Source organism: Channa argus, chromosome 15 (genome assembly GCF_033026475.1).
Source record: "Channa argus isolate prfri chromosome 15, Channa argus male v1.0, whole genome shotgun sequence".
Taxonomy (NCBI): Eukaryota; Metazoa; Chordata; class Actinopteri; order Anabantiformes; family Channidae; genus Channa; species Channa argus.
Genome location: NC_090211.1, coordinates 10,998,775 through 11,015,419, shown reverse-complemented (window position 1 = coordinate 11,015,419; position 16,645 = coordinate 10,998,775). Strand labels below are relative to the sequence as shown.

At 38.1% G+C, this 16,645-nt stretch overlaps 1 protein-coding gene across 2 annotated transcripts; it reads left to right on the top strand.

Moving 5' to 3' along the window:
* Window positions 1-3,924: 3,924 nt before the first annotated feature.
* LOC137099544 (hemicentin-1-like) lies at window positions 3,925-15,724 on the top strand. 2 transcript variants are annotated; one of them, XM_067476525.1, is made up of 16 exons: window positions 3,928-4,131; window positions 5,020-5,295; window positions 5,379-5,705; window positions 5,835-6,056; window positions 6,198-6,425; window positions 6,531-6,794; window positions 9,026-9,301; window positions 9,385-9,711; window positions 9,841-10,062; window positions 10,354-10,581; window positions 10,687-10,950; window positions 12,432-12,695; window positions 12,789-12,950; window positions 13,463-13,672; window positions 13,914-14,153; window positions 14,476-15,724. In XM_067476525.1, the coding sequence occupies exons 1-16, from the start codon at window positions 4,074-4,076 to the stop codon at window positions 14,676-14,678; spliced, it is 3,771 nt and encodes a 1,256-aa protein (XP_067332626.1). In that variant the 5' UTR covers window positions 3,928-4,073; the 3' UTR covers window positions 14,679-15,724. The 2 variants fall into 2 exon arrangements, with proteins under 2 accessions (XP_067332627.1, XP_067332626.1); XM_067476526.1 differs by lacking the exon at window positions 12,432-12,695 and having other exon boundaries at window positions 3,925-4,131.
* Window positions 15,725-16,645: the final 921 nt, after the last annotated feature.

The window sequence follows — 16,645 nt, the reverse complement described above, 5'->3', positions numbered from 1 at the left end:
GTTCTCTTTTGAGCAATCAAGCCCTGGTGATCTAGAAGCACCCTTGCTGTTTAACTAGAACAATATCTAGATGTTATTACTCCCCAATTGCATGACATCATTTTGCTCAAGCTCTTGACTTGCACATGTCCCTCCTACACTCTGTTTTCCCAACCGATAAAACACAAATAAGCCTAAAGGGAGTATTAAAAATATATACTTTCCATTTGAACGTGATAAGAAATGCCACAAACAGAGCGAGCTGCTCTTGTGCAGCTCCTAAACATTTCCATATAACTATGATCTCAGGATGTTTGTCACAGGGCAGTTGCCTCATCCCACTCAGATGGGGTAGTGAGAGGTGACGCAGAACCTGATTTCCTTACAAAAGAATTGCAAGATAAGTTTTCTTTGCAATCTAATCGGCATTGTACACATCTAAATGTATCTTGTGTTATATTCTTGTACTGTTTCTACATTTGCAATCAGTAGGTTATTTGGCAGATCCTCTGACTCATCCTCCCCCACCAACTGGGAGTTTCTGGTTGCTTTTGTCAGCTGACAAAAGCTGAAGACTGGAAGGGGCAGATTGCTCTTGGAGAGGCCTTCATCTATGACTCAGCTGGAGAGGAGAGAGCCTGTCTTAATGAAACAATTTAACAAAAACAAAGTAATTACTGTCGAAGGAGGCTTTCAGGCTCTGCTGAGACTCCCAATACCCATCAGGACTAACACTCCTTGATCTCCAACTGAAGAGAGAGGTTGCCCATAAAATGACTTTGGAGAGCTGAGCTAAAGTAAAAGTGAAAACAAATTACTGTTCATTGCACTCAATATTTTGTTCATTGTACATCTCAGATTTTTTTTCTGCATTGATGTTAGTGTGGCTCTTTCGGGTTCCCTTTCTTTTTGAGCAAAGAAAAATTATCCCGCTTTGAACAATAGCATATAATATACACAAGAGCTGTGTTAGGCTATGAACTACAATCAGAAACTGCCAGACAGAGAAAGCAGAGATATTACTGAGGATGAGGATGTACTGTTATATTTACAGTAAGCAGAAAAGGGGGTCATCTGATAAGAAATAAGATCAGGGAAACCGCCTTCTGTCACTTTCATTGTTCTGACCTTCACATTTTGGATTTTGAAAAGCTCTCATTGTTTTGTAAATTTAGAGTTCTCTGCAGTTAATTAGATATTTCCTGTTTGTTATCTGGTTCCTGCACTCACCCTGCCAATACCAAATGTGTAATAACATTTAAATATGGTGTCATGCTCATGGCGTAATACATTTTGTTGGAAAATGTGTAAATGGTCAGCCTGTTATAGACCAGGAAGTGATGATAAAGACCCCGCAAAATAAATAAAAATGGTTTAGTTAAACTTAGGGGTATATGTGTTAAATGTTTATCAGATCAGGAGAAATAACGGATCAAGTAGGCTAGATATGTATCTGGAAAGCTTCCCCACACAAGGTGTGGCAACTCTTTAGCAATACATGTAGTATTGTGCCTAAAAGCAGACCCCAACTGTGGTCAGTTTACAAATTAAGGGAAGAATGCAGGTCTTGGCAGGGAAATTTATATTTCTCAATACTTTGGTATGCAGAGTGTCTCAATGGGGAGTTTGTGCAGTGTGAGGTCTGCATGCAAATCAAGAATTCAAATTTCAAAAGAGGTAGCATGGGATTTGGAATACAAGTTGGAGTACTGGCAAAGTTTGGAGATGAGGTAGATCCATCTGTGGAAACAAGAACCTGTGCTTTTTGACATATCTTTCCCTATTGATAAAATAAAGACTGTGTAGAATAGAGAGCAATTCCTGTCATTTCACATTTGTAAAAAAAAAACATTTTAGAAAACTATGTTCACATACTGTTTTCAGCCACCCTAACACTGGAATCGTTTCTCTTACACAGAAAGGGGGCTAAGTGCCAGCAGAGACACAAGCACTCCGTGGACACAAAGAGACCTCTGTTTGGCTCAAGCATTTTCTACGATCACATTACAGTAAGCTCTGCTTCAGTGAGTAAAGGCAATGTAACATGTTATTCACCCTTTTTTACTCACTGATTATTTACTTCCTGCTCGGCTTTTTGGTGCACAGACACAAAGAGGCAGCAGTTTATCAAAGATAATTTGATGGCTTTCACCTGAAAGTACAAGGCCACCTTATCAGTGCCCCAACAAGCCATGATCTATGGATAAGAGCTCTGCACTCATTCGTCTACATGTAGTTTGGTGTATCTTCTTTTACTTTCAGTTATGTTTTCACAGCAGCTTCCTCTTTGTGACAGGACAGGGGTTAAAGAAGCAGCAATTTTCTTAGCTCATTCCTTTCCCCTATTCTGTCTACAAAGGACAGGCAGATATCTAATGCTATTTTAGAAGAATGAGGCAATCTAAATTTAAAGGGCTTTGTAAGAATCATGTACCTTTACTCTATAACTTTCACTTTCTTCTTTTTAGCGGAATTGTCCAATCGTTGTGGATGCAGTCTGGACTACAGACTGCACAAACATCATAACCAGATGTGGGAAGAATAATGAGTCTTTATTCTGAAGGATGGAGAATTCTACACAAATTGTACATAATTTAACTAAAACTAGACTACTGAAAAACACTGTCACATCACTACATGTAACAAACTTATCATGATGAACATAACACACTAGATCTGCAATTTTTAACACCATTAATTATTCTGTGACTGACCATCTGAGCATAATTAATCCAAATGAACTATAGAAATGCATTGGACGTGCCTGTGAACATTTATTAAAGTGACTTTACATATGTCTTAGTCCAGTTTGCCAGCACTATGTTAGGGTTCTGCTGAATTTGTTGCTGAGAAACATTGGACTTTTTGTTAAGAGATTAAAGCTTAGTATTGGCACAAGAACAGAAACATCTCATTAAAATTTTAATATTCACCCTGTGTCAGATAAAACCTCCAGGAGTGAATGTGGACAATAGTGCATGTAAATGCTCGGTTTTAGTTTTGTGAATAGGGAGTCTTCAAGCAGCATGGCTGGAATCTCAATACTTGTTTTCTTAACTGAAGCCCCCTGTTTGTCTTCAGGGCCTCCCTTGTTGCATACCTTCTTCTAGCCTTTCCTCTTCTCCTATCTGATGGACTAACCTTTGACCATCACTGTATTAAAAACAACTTGCTCTGTACCAATGTTTTGTCTCAGCATTCTGACTTTCACTGTTTGAAGTACATATAAAACTCTGTTCTGGTTACTGGAGAAGTGGGTAAGTGAAAATTTATGCCCATTTCCTTAGAGCTCATATGTTGCTTAACCTGAAATCTGTAAAAACAAATAGAAAATTAGAGGATGTATCTGTCAGCTTTGTTACATGTTTCGAATTGTCTTTTTCCTGAAAACGAACCAGTGATTCATAACAACATGTTCTGAGGAAATGCATCAGCATTTGCATTTTGGCTCAAGTCCCATTAATGGATAATATGGTCACAATAGGTCTTGATAAAAACAAAGGAGGGATATATGAATAACAGTATGGGTGTGAATCTATGTAAGGGAGACCTTACGAAGTGTGGGTAAAATAAAAGCTGCCAGCATGCACACAAGTTGCTAATATCTATAGATAGATTTTAATTTGTTTCTCTGAAAAAAGGACTTTACACAAGTAATTGTAAACACAGCTGTGCATGTCTGCAGATGCAAATTCTTAGGTATTAAATTTTAGTTCACAAATATGGTCATTAAGCTATATTTTGAACTATACACTAATGATGTCATATTATTTTTTTGTATAATGACATGAATCTGTTTCAAAGCCTATCACAATATAGGCTGTGATATTGTCTGACTCATGAATAAATCCCACGCACAACCCACCATCCGTGGTGAAGAGAAAGTGTGTCTATGTGTGTGTATGTGTGGAGAAAGAGAGAGAGAGAGAGAGGGAGGGAGAGAGAGAGACACAGAACGAGAGAGAGCGTGTGTCACTAGATGTATCCCTCTCGCCCCTGCCCCTTCATTAATGTTACTACGCGACAACGCCGACACTCAAGACAAGCTCAACGGAGCTGGATTAAACCACAGAAGGGAAACTGTTTGATATCAAATGAGTAAAAGTACGTTATTTGTTCGTCTTTTCCTGGGGTTCATTCTCACTGTGACAGGTAAGCTGCCTGGATTCATTCTGTTGACCTAATTAAACTATGTTTTTTTAGGCTTTTTTGTTTGTTTGTTTGTTTGTTTGTTTTGGTTTTTTGTCTTAAAACGTTTTTCTGTGCAACATATATGTTAACGATTTTCTGGAGTCTTTTTCAGTATTTACAAATATAACATCGATGAAACAAATTATTCTTGACCTAAGATGCGTGGTATCAGTAAGATTAGGGAAAAAAAACTAGAGCGATGTAAAACAGTTTCATTCTATTGGTGCACAACTTAGTTTCCACCAGAAGGGAGCACTGGCTTTTAGAAGAAATAAATTCACGTCATCCTGCATCGAAAGGAAACTGGCCACATAAAAAGAGTTTTTTCATTTACACGACTTCTATGAAAAAACGTGTAAATAATGTTTTTTTTTCCTTAAATACTTTAGAAATACATAACGTAATCGCTTATCCAAATTTAATTGTGTTCTTATATGATTGTTTCTGTAACAGTGTAATCTGTATTGCTGTCCACGTTTCGAATTATCACTGTTGTCTTTTTAAGGAAAGATTGTATTGATTTCTTTCATTGCAAATCTCTCTGTTCATTTCATCAGACCAAAAAAAAAATCAAAAAAAAAAAATCACATTGCTGTTTGAGTGTACACTTTTTATTTACACTAATTATTCTTTGAAAGCAGTTACAAAACAGCTCAAAATGTACTGGCAAATATCTTGTATTGTGATATTTAAATTCCTATTTTGAATTATCATTGTGTTTAGCTTTTGTTTGTGTTTGTTAAGGAATTTGGTGTCAGTTGGAAAAAATGACAAACAGATATCTTGCTAGAGGGCAGACATTTCTTGTGACAACAATAAAAATATAACACATGTACCTGGATTATGCAGGTGTGCATACCTCCTGTCCCATTGAGATTACCCCCACCAGTGTTGTGGTGAGATATGGAGACCCAGTCTCCATCAACTGCAGCACCTCAGAGGTTCTGTTTGAAGGACTGGGCTGGGAAGCTACAGAATCAGGCACAGGTATTAGGAAGGTAAATCATCTGAGTTGGAACGTGGAGAGACTAACAGATTGGATGGTTTCTACTTCATGCTTTATCAACCCATTACTAGCTAGTAGGTTTGAACAGTGTCAAAGGAGCCCAAAGATTACACTTTACAGTAAGTATTGCTCATTTAGCACAGAACAAGCTGATATTCTTATTATTATGACTGTGTCTAAAAACTTCAATTTTTTTCTCCAGCGTTCCCTGAAGAGATTAATATCACGTCTACTAGTGAATCTGATGTTAAGATGAAAGAAAATGAAACATATAATTTCATATGTGATGTCCAACGTGTAGCACCTGTTCAGAACCTGACTGTGAATTGGTACAAAGGAGAAGAAAGGATCCATACGGACACTTTTAATAATACTAATAAGAAACCAGTGAACCCTTCACCGGTTCTCAGCTATACAACAACAAGAGCAGACAATGGAGTCACAATCAGATGTGAGGCACACATGGACCTTGGGCCAGAAGGGCCACAACTCCATGTATCTTCACAAGAATATCACATTACAGTTTACTGTAAGTATAATCATGTATTGGCTTTTTTATGCTATTTTTGAACGATTGACAGACAAAAACAACAGCTTTTTTATCTGTGAAATAAGTAAGCAAAATAGTAAAAATGGTTGCTATCTTGCTTCATTTTAGTCGGACCAGATGTACAATGTTCTTCCATTGAGTTACGGGAAAATGGAACTTTGAAGGATCAATGCTCTGTGGAGGGAAATCCTACCCCCTCTGTCACATGGCTGAAAGATGGTCAGCCCACAAACCTGAACGTCTCCTTGAGCAGAGAGAATGCAGGGATATACGAGATTAAAGCTGAGGGCTTTTCATCTGTCAATAAGAGAGTCCACGTTCATGTGTTATGTGAGTGTCACATTCATCCCTTATGACAATACTACTACAGTAATAACACCAAATTGCATCTTCATTGCAACTATGTCAAAGTTATCCTTAAGAAACACTTTCTACGTGATGTCATTCTCAACAAGGTGCTTTTGCTTTTAGATGGACCAGAGCTGAGATGTGAAAGCATTTACACTGTGCTGGAGTACGCTCCTCACAACATCACCTGTAGGGTTGAGGGCTATCCTAAACCTCAGACAACATGGTTCAGACTCAATGAAGTAGTTGAACTTCCACAGACCCTAACAAGAAGTGATGCAGGGCAGTATGTGATCAATGCTTCAAACAATCATTCAAGTGTCAACTTCACAGTGGAGATTATTGTCTCATGTATGCTATTTGAATGAAAATCCCAAAAACATAAATTTACCAAGAGTTACTCATAATATTGCACGTATGTAATTGCTATTCTCTGACTTAAGTTGTTGTCTGTAGACCCTCCATCACAGATAACTGAACTTGAAGACTCTGTAGTTATGGCTGGCTCTGACTTCGAGTTAAAATGCTCTACCACGGGCAACCCACAACCAAAATATACTTGGGATTATTACCGAACAACCAATGTAATGGAGAAATATGACAATGGAGTGTCCATTCTGGTCATCGGCAATGCTACTGCATACAACATGGGCTCCTACAGATGTTACGCCCAGAACGAAAGAGGAAATGTCTCCAAAACAGTCAGAGTCATTGTAAGAGGTAAGCACCGTTTGTAGCACATTAACACAATGAGCTGAATATTAATCCTGGGATTATATGTTTCCAGTTGAATTGACAGTTTGTAGTATTGTTTTTTGTTTATTTCCCCACTTTGGTCCTAACTGAATATCTCAGTGACTAATAAACAGATTGCTATGAAATCTTGATATAGATTCATATCAATTTAAATATTTGATTAATAAAGTAATGAATCCCACTGAGTTTTCATCTTTCACACCAAGTCAAAACTTTCACTTATGGATGGGAAAATCTGCACATTACTGTTTCCAAGAAAATGGGTTACAGAATTTGCTAAAATGTCTCAAAAACTATTAGATGAATTAGCATGAATACATTGATATTTTGGTGGTCTCCTAATTTTTTTATATCCGTAAAATATTTCAAATTTATCCAGGAATTGATGACAATGATCCTATCTCATCTGTACTTTGTTAAAAAATCTAAATCGTAGTGCTATTTCATTTAACAAGATCTTTTAGAGTTAAAAGATGCTCGAGGAATGGTGGAGAAGTGTACTGGTGCTGTGACAACTACAGAGGAACAAAGCTTATGAGCCACACAATGAAGTTGTAGGAAAGAGTAGTGGAAGCTAGTCTAAGGGCAGAGGTGAGCATTTGTGAGCAGCAATATGATTTCATGCCTAGAAAGAGTACAACAGATGCAATATTTGCTTTGATGATGCTGATGGAGAAAGACAGAGAAGGTCATAGAGAGTTGCTTTGTGTCTTCATAGATTTATAGAAAGCGTATGACAGGGTACCAAGAGAGGAGCTGTGGTATTGTATGAGGAAGTCTGGAGTGGCAGAGAAGTATGTTAGAGTGGTGTAGGACATGTATGAGAGCTGTAAGACCGTGGTGAGGTGTGCTGTAGGTGTGACAGAGGAGTTCAAGGTGGAGGTAGGTCTGCATCAAGGATCGGCTCTGAGCCCCTTCTTGTTTGCTCTGGTGATGGACGGGCTGACTGATGAAGTTAGACAGGAATCTCCATGGACTATAATGTTTGCAGATGACGTTGTGATTTGTTGCGAGAGCAAGGAGCAGGTAGAGGAAAATCTAGAGAGGTGGAGGTCTGCTCTGGAAAGCAGAGGAATGAAGGTTAGTCGGAATACATGTGTGTGAATGAGAGGGACCCAGGTGGAACGGTGAGGTTACAGGGAGCAGAGGTGAAGAAGGTGCAGGACTTTAAGTACTTAGGGCCAACGCTTCAGAGCAATGGAGAGTGTGGAATGGAGGTGAAGAGGTGAGTGCAAACAGCTTGGAAAGGGTGGAAAAAGTGTCAGGTGTGTTGTGTGATAAAAGAGTATCAGCGAGAATGAAAGGAAAGGTGTTTAAGATGGTGGTGAGACCAGAGATGCTGTTCAGCTTAGAGACAGTGGCACTGAAGAAGAGACAGGAGGCAGAGCTGGAGGTAGCAGAGCTTAAGATGTTGAGCTTCTCTTTGGGAGTGACAAGGATGGACAGGATCAGGAATGAGTACATCAGAGGGACAGCTCATGTTAGATGTTTTGGAGATAAAGTCAGAGAGGCCAGATCGAGGTGGTTTGGACATGTTCAGAGGAGAGACTGTGAATATATCAATAGAAGGATGCTGAGGTTGGAGCTGCCAGGCAGGAGGTCTAGAGGAAGACCAAAGAGGAGATTTATGAATGTAGTGAGAGAGAACATGACGTTAGTTGGTGTGAGAGAAGACGATGCAGAGGACAAGATTAGATGGAGGCACATGATTCGCTGTGGTGACCCCTGAAAGGGAACAGCTGAAAAGTGTAAATAATAGTTTTTTGTTTACATTTTTTGTAAATAGTTCCCAAATACTTTAGATATACAAAATGTAATTGCCTATTCAAGTCTCAATTTAATTGTGTTCTTATATGATTGTTTCTGTAACAGTGTAATCTGCATGGCTGCCCAAGTTTTGAATTGTTACTGTTGTCTTTTTAAGGAAAGATTGTATTGATTTCTTTCATTGCAAATCTCCAAGTTCATTTAATTTCATTGATTTTATCACATTGCTGTTTGAATGTACACTTTTTATATACACTAATTATTCTCTGAAAGCAGTAAAAAAAAGATTAAAATATACTGGCAAATATATTGTATTGTGATATTTAAATTCCTTATTTCCAATTATCATTGAAACAGATTTGTTTCTAGAGGGCAGACATTTCTTGTGACAACAATAGAAATATAACACATGTGTCTGGATTATGCAGGTGTGCACACCTCCTGTCCCATTGAGATTACCCCCACCAGTGTTGTGGTGAGATATGGAGACCCAGTCTCCATCAACTGCAGCACCTCAGAGGTTCTGTTTGAAGGACTGGGCTGGGAAGCTACTGAATCAGGCACAGGTATTAGGAAGGTAAATCATCTGAGTTGGAACGTGGAGAGACTAACAGATTGGATGGTTTCTACTTCATGCTTTATCAACCCATTACTAGCTAGTAGGTTTGAACAGTGTCAAAGGAGCCCAAAGATTACACTTTACAGTAAGTATTGCTCATTTAGCACAGAACAAGCTGATATTCTTATTATTATGACTGTGTCTAAAAACGTCACTTTTTTTCTCCAGCGTTCCCTGAAGAGATTAATATCACGTCTACCAGTGACTCTGATATTAAGATGAAAGAAAATGAAACATATAATTTCATATGTGATATCCAACGTGTAGCACCTGTTCAGAACCTGACTGTGAATTGGTACAAAGGAGAAGAAAGGATCCATACGGACACTTTTAATAATACTAATAAGAAACCAGTGAACCCTTCACCGGTTCTCAGCTATACAACAACCAGAGCAGACAATGGAGTCACAATCAGATGTGAGGCACACATGGACCTTGGGCCAGAAGGGCCACAACTCCATGTATCTTCACAAGAATATCACATTACAGTTTACTGTAAGTATAATCATGTATTGGCTTTTTTATGCTATTTTTGAACGATTGACAGACAAAAACAACAGCTTTTTTATCTGTGAAATAAGTAAGCAAAATAGTAAAAATGGTTGCTATCTTGCTTCATTTTAGTCGGACCAGATGTACAATGTTCTTCCATTGAGTTACGGGAAAATGGAACTTTGAAGGATCAATGCTCTGTGGAGGGAAATCCTACCCCCTCTGTCACATGGCTGAAAGATGGTCAGCCCACAAACCTGAACGTCTCCTTGAGCAGAGAGAATGCAGGGATATACGAGATTAAAGCTGAGGGCTTTTCATCTGTCAATAAGAGAGTCCACGTTCATGTGTTATGTGAGTGTCACATTCATCCCTTATGACAATACTATACTGCAGTAATAACACCAAAATTCAATTTTTGCATGGTGGAGTTTTCTCCTGACCAAACGTTGAGTTCCAAAAGGCATTTTATATGTCCTTAAAGTGTAACAATCCTTTTGAAATAATTTAAAAATAATACTTGCTAAAGCTTTTAAAATTCTGCATCATATACATCATGCAGTCTTCATTGCAACTATGTCAAAGTTATCCTTAAGAAACACTTTCTACGTGATGTCATTCTTAACAAGGTGCTTTTGCTTTTAGATGGACCAGAGCTGAGATGTGAAAGCATTTACACTGTGCTGGAGTACGCTCCTCACAACATCACCTGTAGGGTTGAGGGCTATCCTAAACCTCAGACAACATGGTTCAGACTCAGTGAAGTAGTTGAACTTCCACAGACCCTTACTAAAAGTGATGCAGGGCAGTATGTGATCAATGCTTCAACCAATCAGTCAAGTGTCAACTTCACAGTGGAGATTATTGTCTCATGTATGCTATTTGAATGAAAATCCCAAAAACGTAAATTTACCAAGAGTTACTCATAATATTGCACATATGTATTTGCTATTCTCTGACTTAAATTGTTGTCTGTAGACCCTCCATCACAGATAACTGAACTTGAAGACTCTGTAGTTATGGCTGGCTCTGACTTCAAGTTAAAATGCTCTACCACGGGCAACCCACAACCAAAATATACTTGGGATTATTACCGAACAACCAATGTAATGGAGAAATATGACAATGGAGTGTCCATTCTGGTCATCGGCAATGCTACTGCATACAACATGGGCTCCTACAGATGTTACGCCCAGAACGAAAGAGGAAATGTCTCCAAAACCGTCAGAGTCATTGTAAGAGGTAAGCACCGTTTGTAGCACATTAACACAATGAGCTGAATATTAATCCTGGGATTATATGTTTCCAGTTGAATTGACAGTTTGTAGTATTGTTTTTTGTTTATTTCCCCACTTTGGTCCTAACTGAATATCTCAGTGACTAATAAACAGATTGCTATGAAATCTTGATACAGATTCATATCAATTTAAATATTTGATTAATAAAGTAATGAATCCCACTGAGTTTTCATCTTTCACACCAAGTCAAAACTTTCACTTATGGATGGGAAAATGTGCTTATGTGTAGCTTATGTGTACTTTGTTAAAAAAATCTAAATCTAAATAGATCTAATTGCAAATCTTAGCACTCACACAAAACTACGTTTAACTTTGTACATACTATTATTCAAGCATGTTAGCATCATGTTAACATGCTAATGCGATTTTTAGTTGAAATCACTGCTGGTAGCATGGCTGTGTAGATACGTTTTTAAAGTCTTGTTTTGTAAAATTTGCAGTCCTTTACAATCCTAAAACCAAACTTTTCTTTTTCCTTTTCTGAATCTATTTACGGAGGGGACTATATTTATTTTAATGCCGCACTAATCCACCTTAAGTTTAACATGTAGCCAACTTGGAAAACTAGCTACATTTATAGACACCGTGTGCGTGTGTGTGTGTGTCCCTCAGTGTTTGGGGGAGGGCTTCTTCCCGGTTTCCTCTCCAGCGGCGCAGAGCTGGGGGCTGTGCATTGCAGCCATAGCTTAGCTTAGCTTTCTCTCCAAAAGTCTACAGGCTCATCCCGTACGCAGTTAATTATTCGTAGCCTGGAGAGAGAGAGAGAGAGAGATCGTAGACGCTCAGTTTAACAGGGGGAAAAAGTCAGCAGCTGCTAGAAGTCTGAAGACTCTGCTCCAATGAAGGATTTAAACTCTCTTTGTCTCCTTTCCCTGCTGTTGACTTTAAAGCTGTTGTCTCTGTCTAACGGGACTGTGTCAAGTAAGTTGAGTCAGTTGGAGGCAGGTTAAAGACCTCATGTTTCCATTATGTCTGTTGTATTTAAGGAAATAAACATCAGTGCAGTTTTATGTAGTAGAGTTTTTAGGAGTTAAGTTTCTGGAAAGAAAATCTGATTGTAAGTATAGTGTTAGTAGCATTTTTGCGGCCACTTCTAGGCAAAGTAAGTGTTGAGGTCTCTACTAAAATGTTAAAGTTTATGAATCAAACAGTATTTTCCCAAGATAGGCCTGTTGTGTGGTTTATTGTATAGAAATAGGGGAGTGTGTGGTGCAGTACACTGACATAAGGATATTCCAGTATATGCAGTAAGTCCAGCAGAATGAATGCTGGCAGAAACAGTGGAACCCTCCTAAGCGAGGCCTACATCCTTCCTGAGCCTTTCCTATGACCTACAACACTAATTGTCAGCTGCCCCGGATGTGGCAAATTTTGTTAATATAATGGGTGTGTTGTCGTTTCTGTACCTCACTCTACATTCCACAGGTGCTGAGAAAGAATGCCCTATCGAAATAACTCCAGACAGGATGCTGATACGATACAAAAACACAAGCCAGTCTGCAAAATGCAAAGTGACGTCCACTGATAGAAATGTCAAAGAATTATACTGGCAGGATACATCGGGCATCAAAATTTTTAACGAAAGTTGGCTTATTGATCCCCATAAAGACTGGGACCCGAGGCCTGTTTGTTTTGCAACATTTGTGGGAATAGGAAAATGCCATAAACATTTAAACATCACTCTTTACAGTATGTATTCACAAGTTTTTTCTACTTTAACCGTCATTAACTTTTTTGTAATTATTGTAATAGTTCTTCATTTCATTAATTCTATCACTATAGAAGCACCAGACAGTGTCTTCATCCGTCCTGTAGATTACCTGAGCTCAGTGGAGGAGAGCAAAGAGTTCAGGCTGCAGTGTGACATCATCAACATTGCTCCTGTACAAAACCTCACTGTGCAGTGGTATCAAGAGAATAACACCTTTGAACCTCCTGAAAAAGGTAGTGTTACCTACTTCATACATATTCTAGCTTCTTTTCTGGGATGCCAAGGAGATTTAGTTTTGGTAGTGAAACTTGTAGTTGAAAGCAAACATGCTGACACAAAGTGGTAGGTATTCCTTAAGAGAAAAATGAGAAAAAGTATTTTCATTAGTGCTGTTTATTGTGAAGGAGGGCTATTGAATTGTGAAGCTCTTTAACAATATAATGAAACCAACTAAAAAAAACATGGATTCTAAGCAGCAATGCTTCTGTGTCTGAACCCTTTAAAATGCTTTGTGTGGCTATTCCTTCTTTTTAGCATACGCATTAGGGACAAGATATGCATCTCATGAGTGCAGCAGTATGTAAATATCAAATCAAGACATCAATGTACTGCATGTTGACAGAGCAGGGAGTAAAATATAATTTGTTAAATGTCTTTATCGCAAAAAGTCATGCTTCGCTGTTATCGTGTCTGGCGAAACTAACACCCTTTTTGTTTCTCATCTAAATGTTCATTTCTCCATCAGCCCAAATGAAAGTGACTGGCTGTCTGCCCGAGAACAACACAAACTGTAACATCAGTGTGATCAGATCCCTGGTTAATGTGTCATCTATCATCAAGATCAGTCTAAACAAACAGCACAGGAACGTGCAGTTTAGATGTGAGGCTAAGTTGAACTTGGGACCTGATGGACCTCCACACTTAATGTCCAGTCCTCTCAACCTCACTGTCGGCTGTAAGATCCCATTTAGATTTTTTGCTCAGTAGTCACAATTAAGATAATACTGTAAAAATAAACTGATGATAGGCATTTTATCACATTATATTCTATAAAGTAGCAGTTATGTTATTATCTTTACACTAATAAAGGACAGTGTGGCCACAGCCAATTAACATATAACCTAAAGTGCAGTGTCATTAAAAGTGCTGTATTAATTTTGAATTATCTTTGACCTCATAATGCTCTGTCTCCATAGATAAACCCACCATTAATATCACAAAGCTTCCAAACAGAGTCCCAGTGTTCAGAGGTTATACTGAGGATCTTGTTTGTGAAGCTGATGGTAATCCGTCGCCCGAGATCCAGTGGATCTCCACACCAGAAACCTTTCAAATGTCTGGGAAAACTTTAACTATCCAGGGACCAGGCATCTACAACTGTACTGCCATCAATGAATATGGTTCAAGCTTTCATGTGGTGGAAGCGGTCTTAACAGGTAACGATTCGTGGTTCTCTATATTTTTTATTTTCAATGTATGAATATATAATACATTGTGATATAATTAAAATAGCTTTTGCTTTTACAAGAATAAAGCAATTTAAATGTCACTATGAGTGCGACTGAGCATGTTAAATTACATGTAAAAATTGTTCATTGTTAGCTGAGTTTTCACCATATTCAAATTGTGTAGTTTGTTTTTTGCTGCCTAAAAAAAAACAACATAAATATTCATAAATGAATAGTTGCATTTCAAAAATAGAGACAGTATTGTGGATTTTTCAACATTGTGTTGCCTATGTGATTGATTTCATTACAGAGGACTACCTGCCGCTCATAGCTGGATTTGTCGCTGTCACAGTAGTCGCCATCTCTGTCATCTTCCTCTTCATCTACTCAATCTACTACAAGAACACCAAAATGCGTCGCTACAGCCTTAAAAACCCGAAGCTCAGCACCCGAAATAGTAGTGTAGCTCACAACGGCTGGGATCTGCAGTTTCCTATGACCAAACTGTCTTAGCAGTACATCTGTGGAAATCGCCGAAGGGATACCTGTCCAATGTGAATGAGCTGCGTATCTCTGCCAAAACACACAATGTTTGAGAACTTGAATATTACTCAAACAGCAGGCTCACACTGGACTGTTTGGAAGGGTTTTTTTAATTCCACTACATTTCATCCATTTTCCCCACATATAATAATATTTAACCTTTTATGGAATAATCTAAATCATAAAAATGAGCAAGCTAAGCTTGAGATGCACAGTTCTATATTTACTACTGTATTTTACCCTTCACTGCGGAGCAATGACTCAAAACAACTTGCTCAGACTTGCCAGAGAAATGTTTTTGTCATTCTTGAGCACAAATGACTAATTGAATTGTGAATGTTTTGTTAGTGTTAGTTTCACTTATACTTATTTCCCATATCCTAGTAATCAATCAAACTCAGATCTTGTGCTTATTTTACAGTATTATTTTTAATATGCTGTTCAAGCAGTTTCACATAGCTAAAAATGGTTCTAAGGTCACATTTACAGGAAGTAAGCCTTTAGACTTGGTTTTCGTTGCTTTTTTTGTCTCTGAGGTTGTGCACTAAATGTGTGAAGACAAGGCCAGCTCCCCAAATGTGTGAACACTGTGTACATTGATCTATTGAGCCAACTGTCTCTGCACAGCTCTTCTTGTTCGTAGCATTCTCTCTGCCTGTCATTTTGTTGTGCCACACTGTGTCAGGCTCTGGCTTTATGGGACAGATCCTCTTGTTCCAAATTATACTTTCTATGAATGACTGGATTTATTGTAGTCTAATGCCTATCAGAACTATATTTTTTAAATTAAATGTAAACCCTTATTTATTCATGAGAAACAGCGGTGATGGAACACACTAGTATAGAAAATGGATTGCACACTCATATGTGCATTTTGCCAAATGACGGAAGAATTTGTGGAATTGAAATTCTACCTGCCTTATTAGGGACATGATATTGTAATGTATTTGTGAATACTTCTGTAAATATTTGTGTAAAACTATTTTTATTATTAAAAATGTAGCTTTCCAAACAAATTGCTTTGCTATTGACTAGGCTCAAAAAATGTGTCAAATAAATAACAAAAGCTCCATGATGCAGCCATGAGAGAAATGCGCAGTAACACAAGCTTAACGAGTTAAGACTTGTTTATAAACAGTAGTATTGGCATAAAACAGTTTATATAATTTTACCAGCTAAATCCACATGAAGCCAACGACCTTAACTAAAACTGAAACACAATTTAAAAAATGTTTATAAAATAAAGTTAATATTAAAACAGAATTCACGATGAAGAAGTAAAAAAAAAAAAAAACCTTGGAGGGACAAAAGGTCATTTGAAGAATGTGATGCAAAAAGTTTTCTCCTGACATGTCACAGATGTAAAAGTGAAACAAGTAAATAGTCACAGGTGGTGAATGAAATAAAAAGCAAAACTAACCAAAAGTAACACGGTTCTAATATCAAAGTAGCACTCTCAGTGCCGGGAACAGCAGACAAGAGGCCCCCAAATCCTTTTAGATGCCCTCGGGAAAATGCTGTAACTTGCCACCACTGCCTTTCCATAGCTTCTGTCAGAAACATTATAGTCTGTTCACATTCACAGAGTTTTCATACCAATCATAATACTGAGGTTGGTAAGGCAGCTGTCCATGGAACACAGTGCTTCAATCCCCAGTCCTGGCTGTCAAAGTGTCTCGGGGCAAGACACTGAACCAACAGCCCTTCCCCATTCCCAGCTGTGCAGTCCAGGTCCAAGCCCTGTAGAAAAGGACAAAAATAGATAACTAAATAAATACTACTACCTCTTTCTGAGAAGATTTCCTATAGGCTATAGTGAATAACTATGGAATTATATGAAAATGTGTAACATGCATCATCTTCGGGCAAGTTTAATTCCTAAAATGTAAAACTATTCCTTTAAGTCATCATCTAAAGCCCAGCCCCCGCTAAAGCCA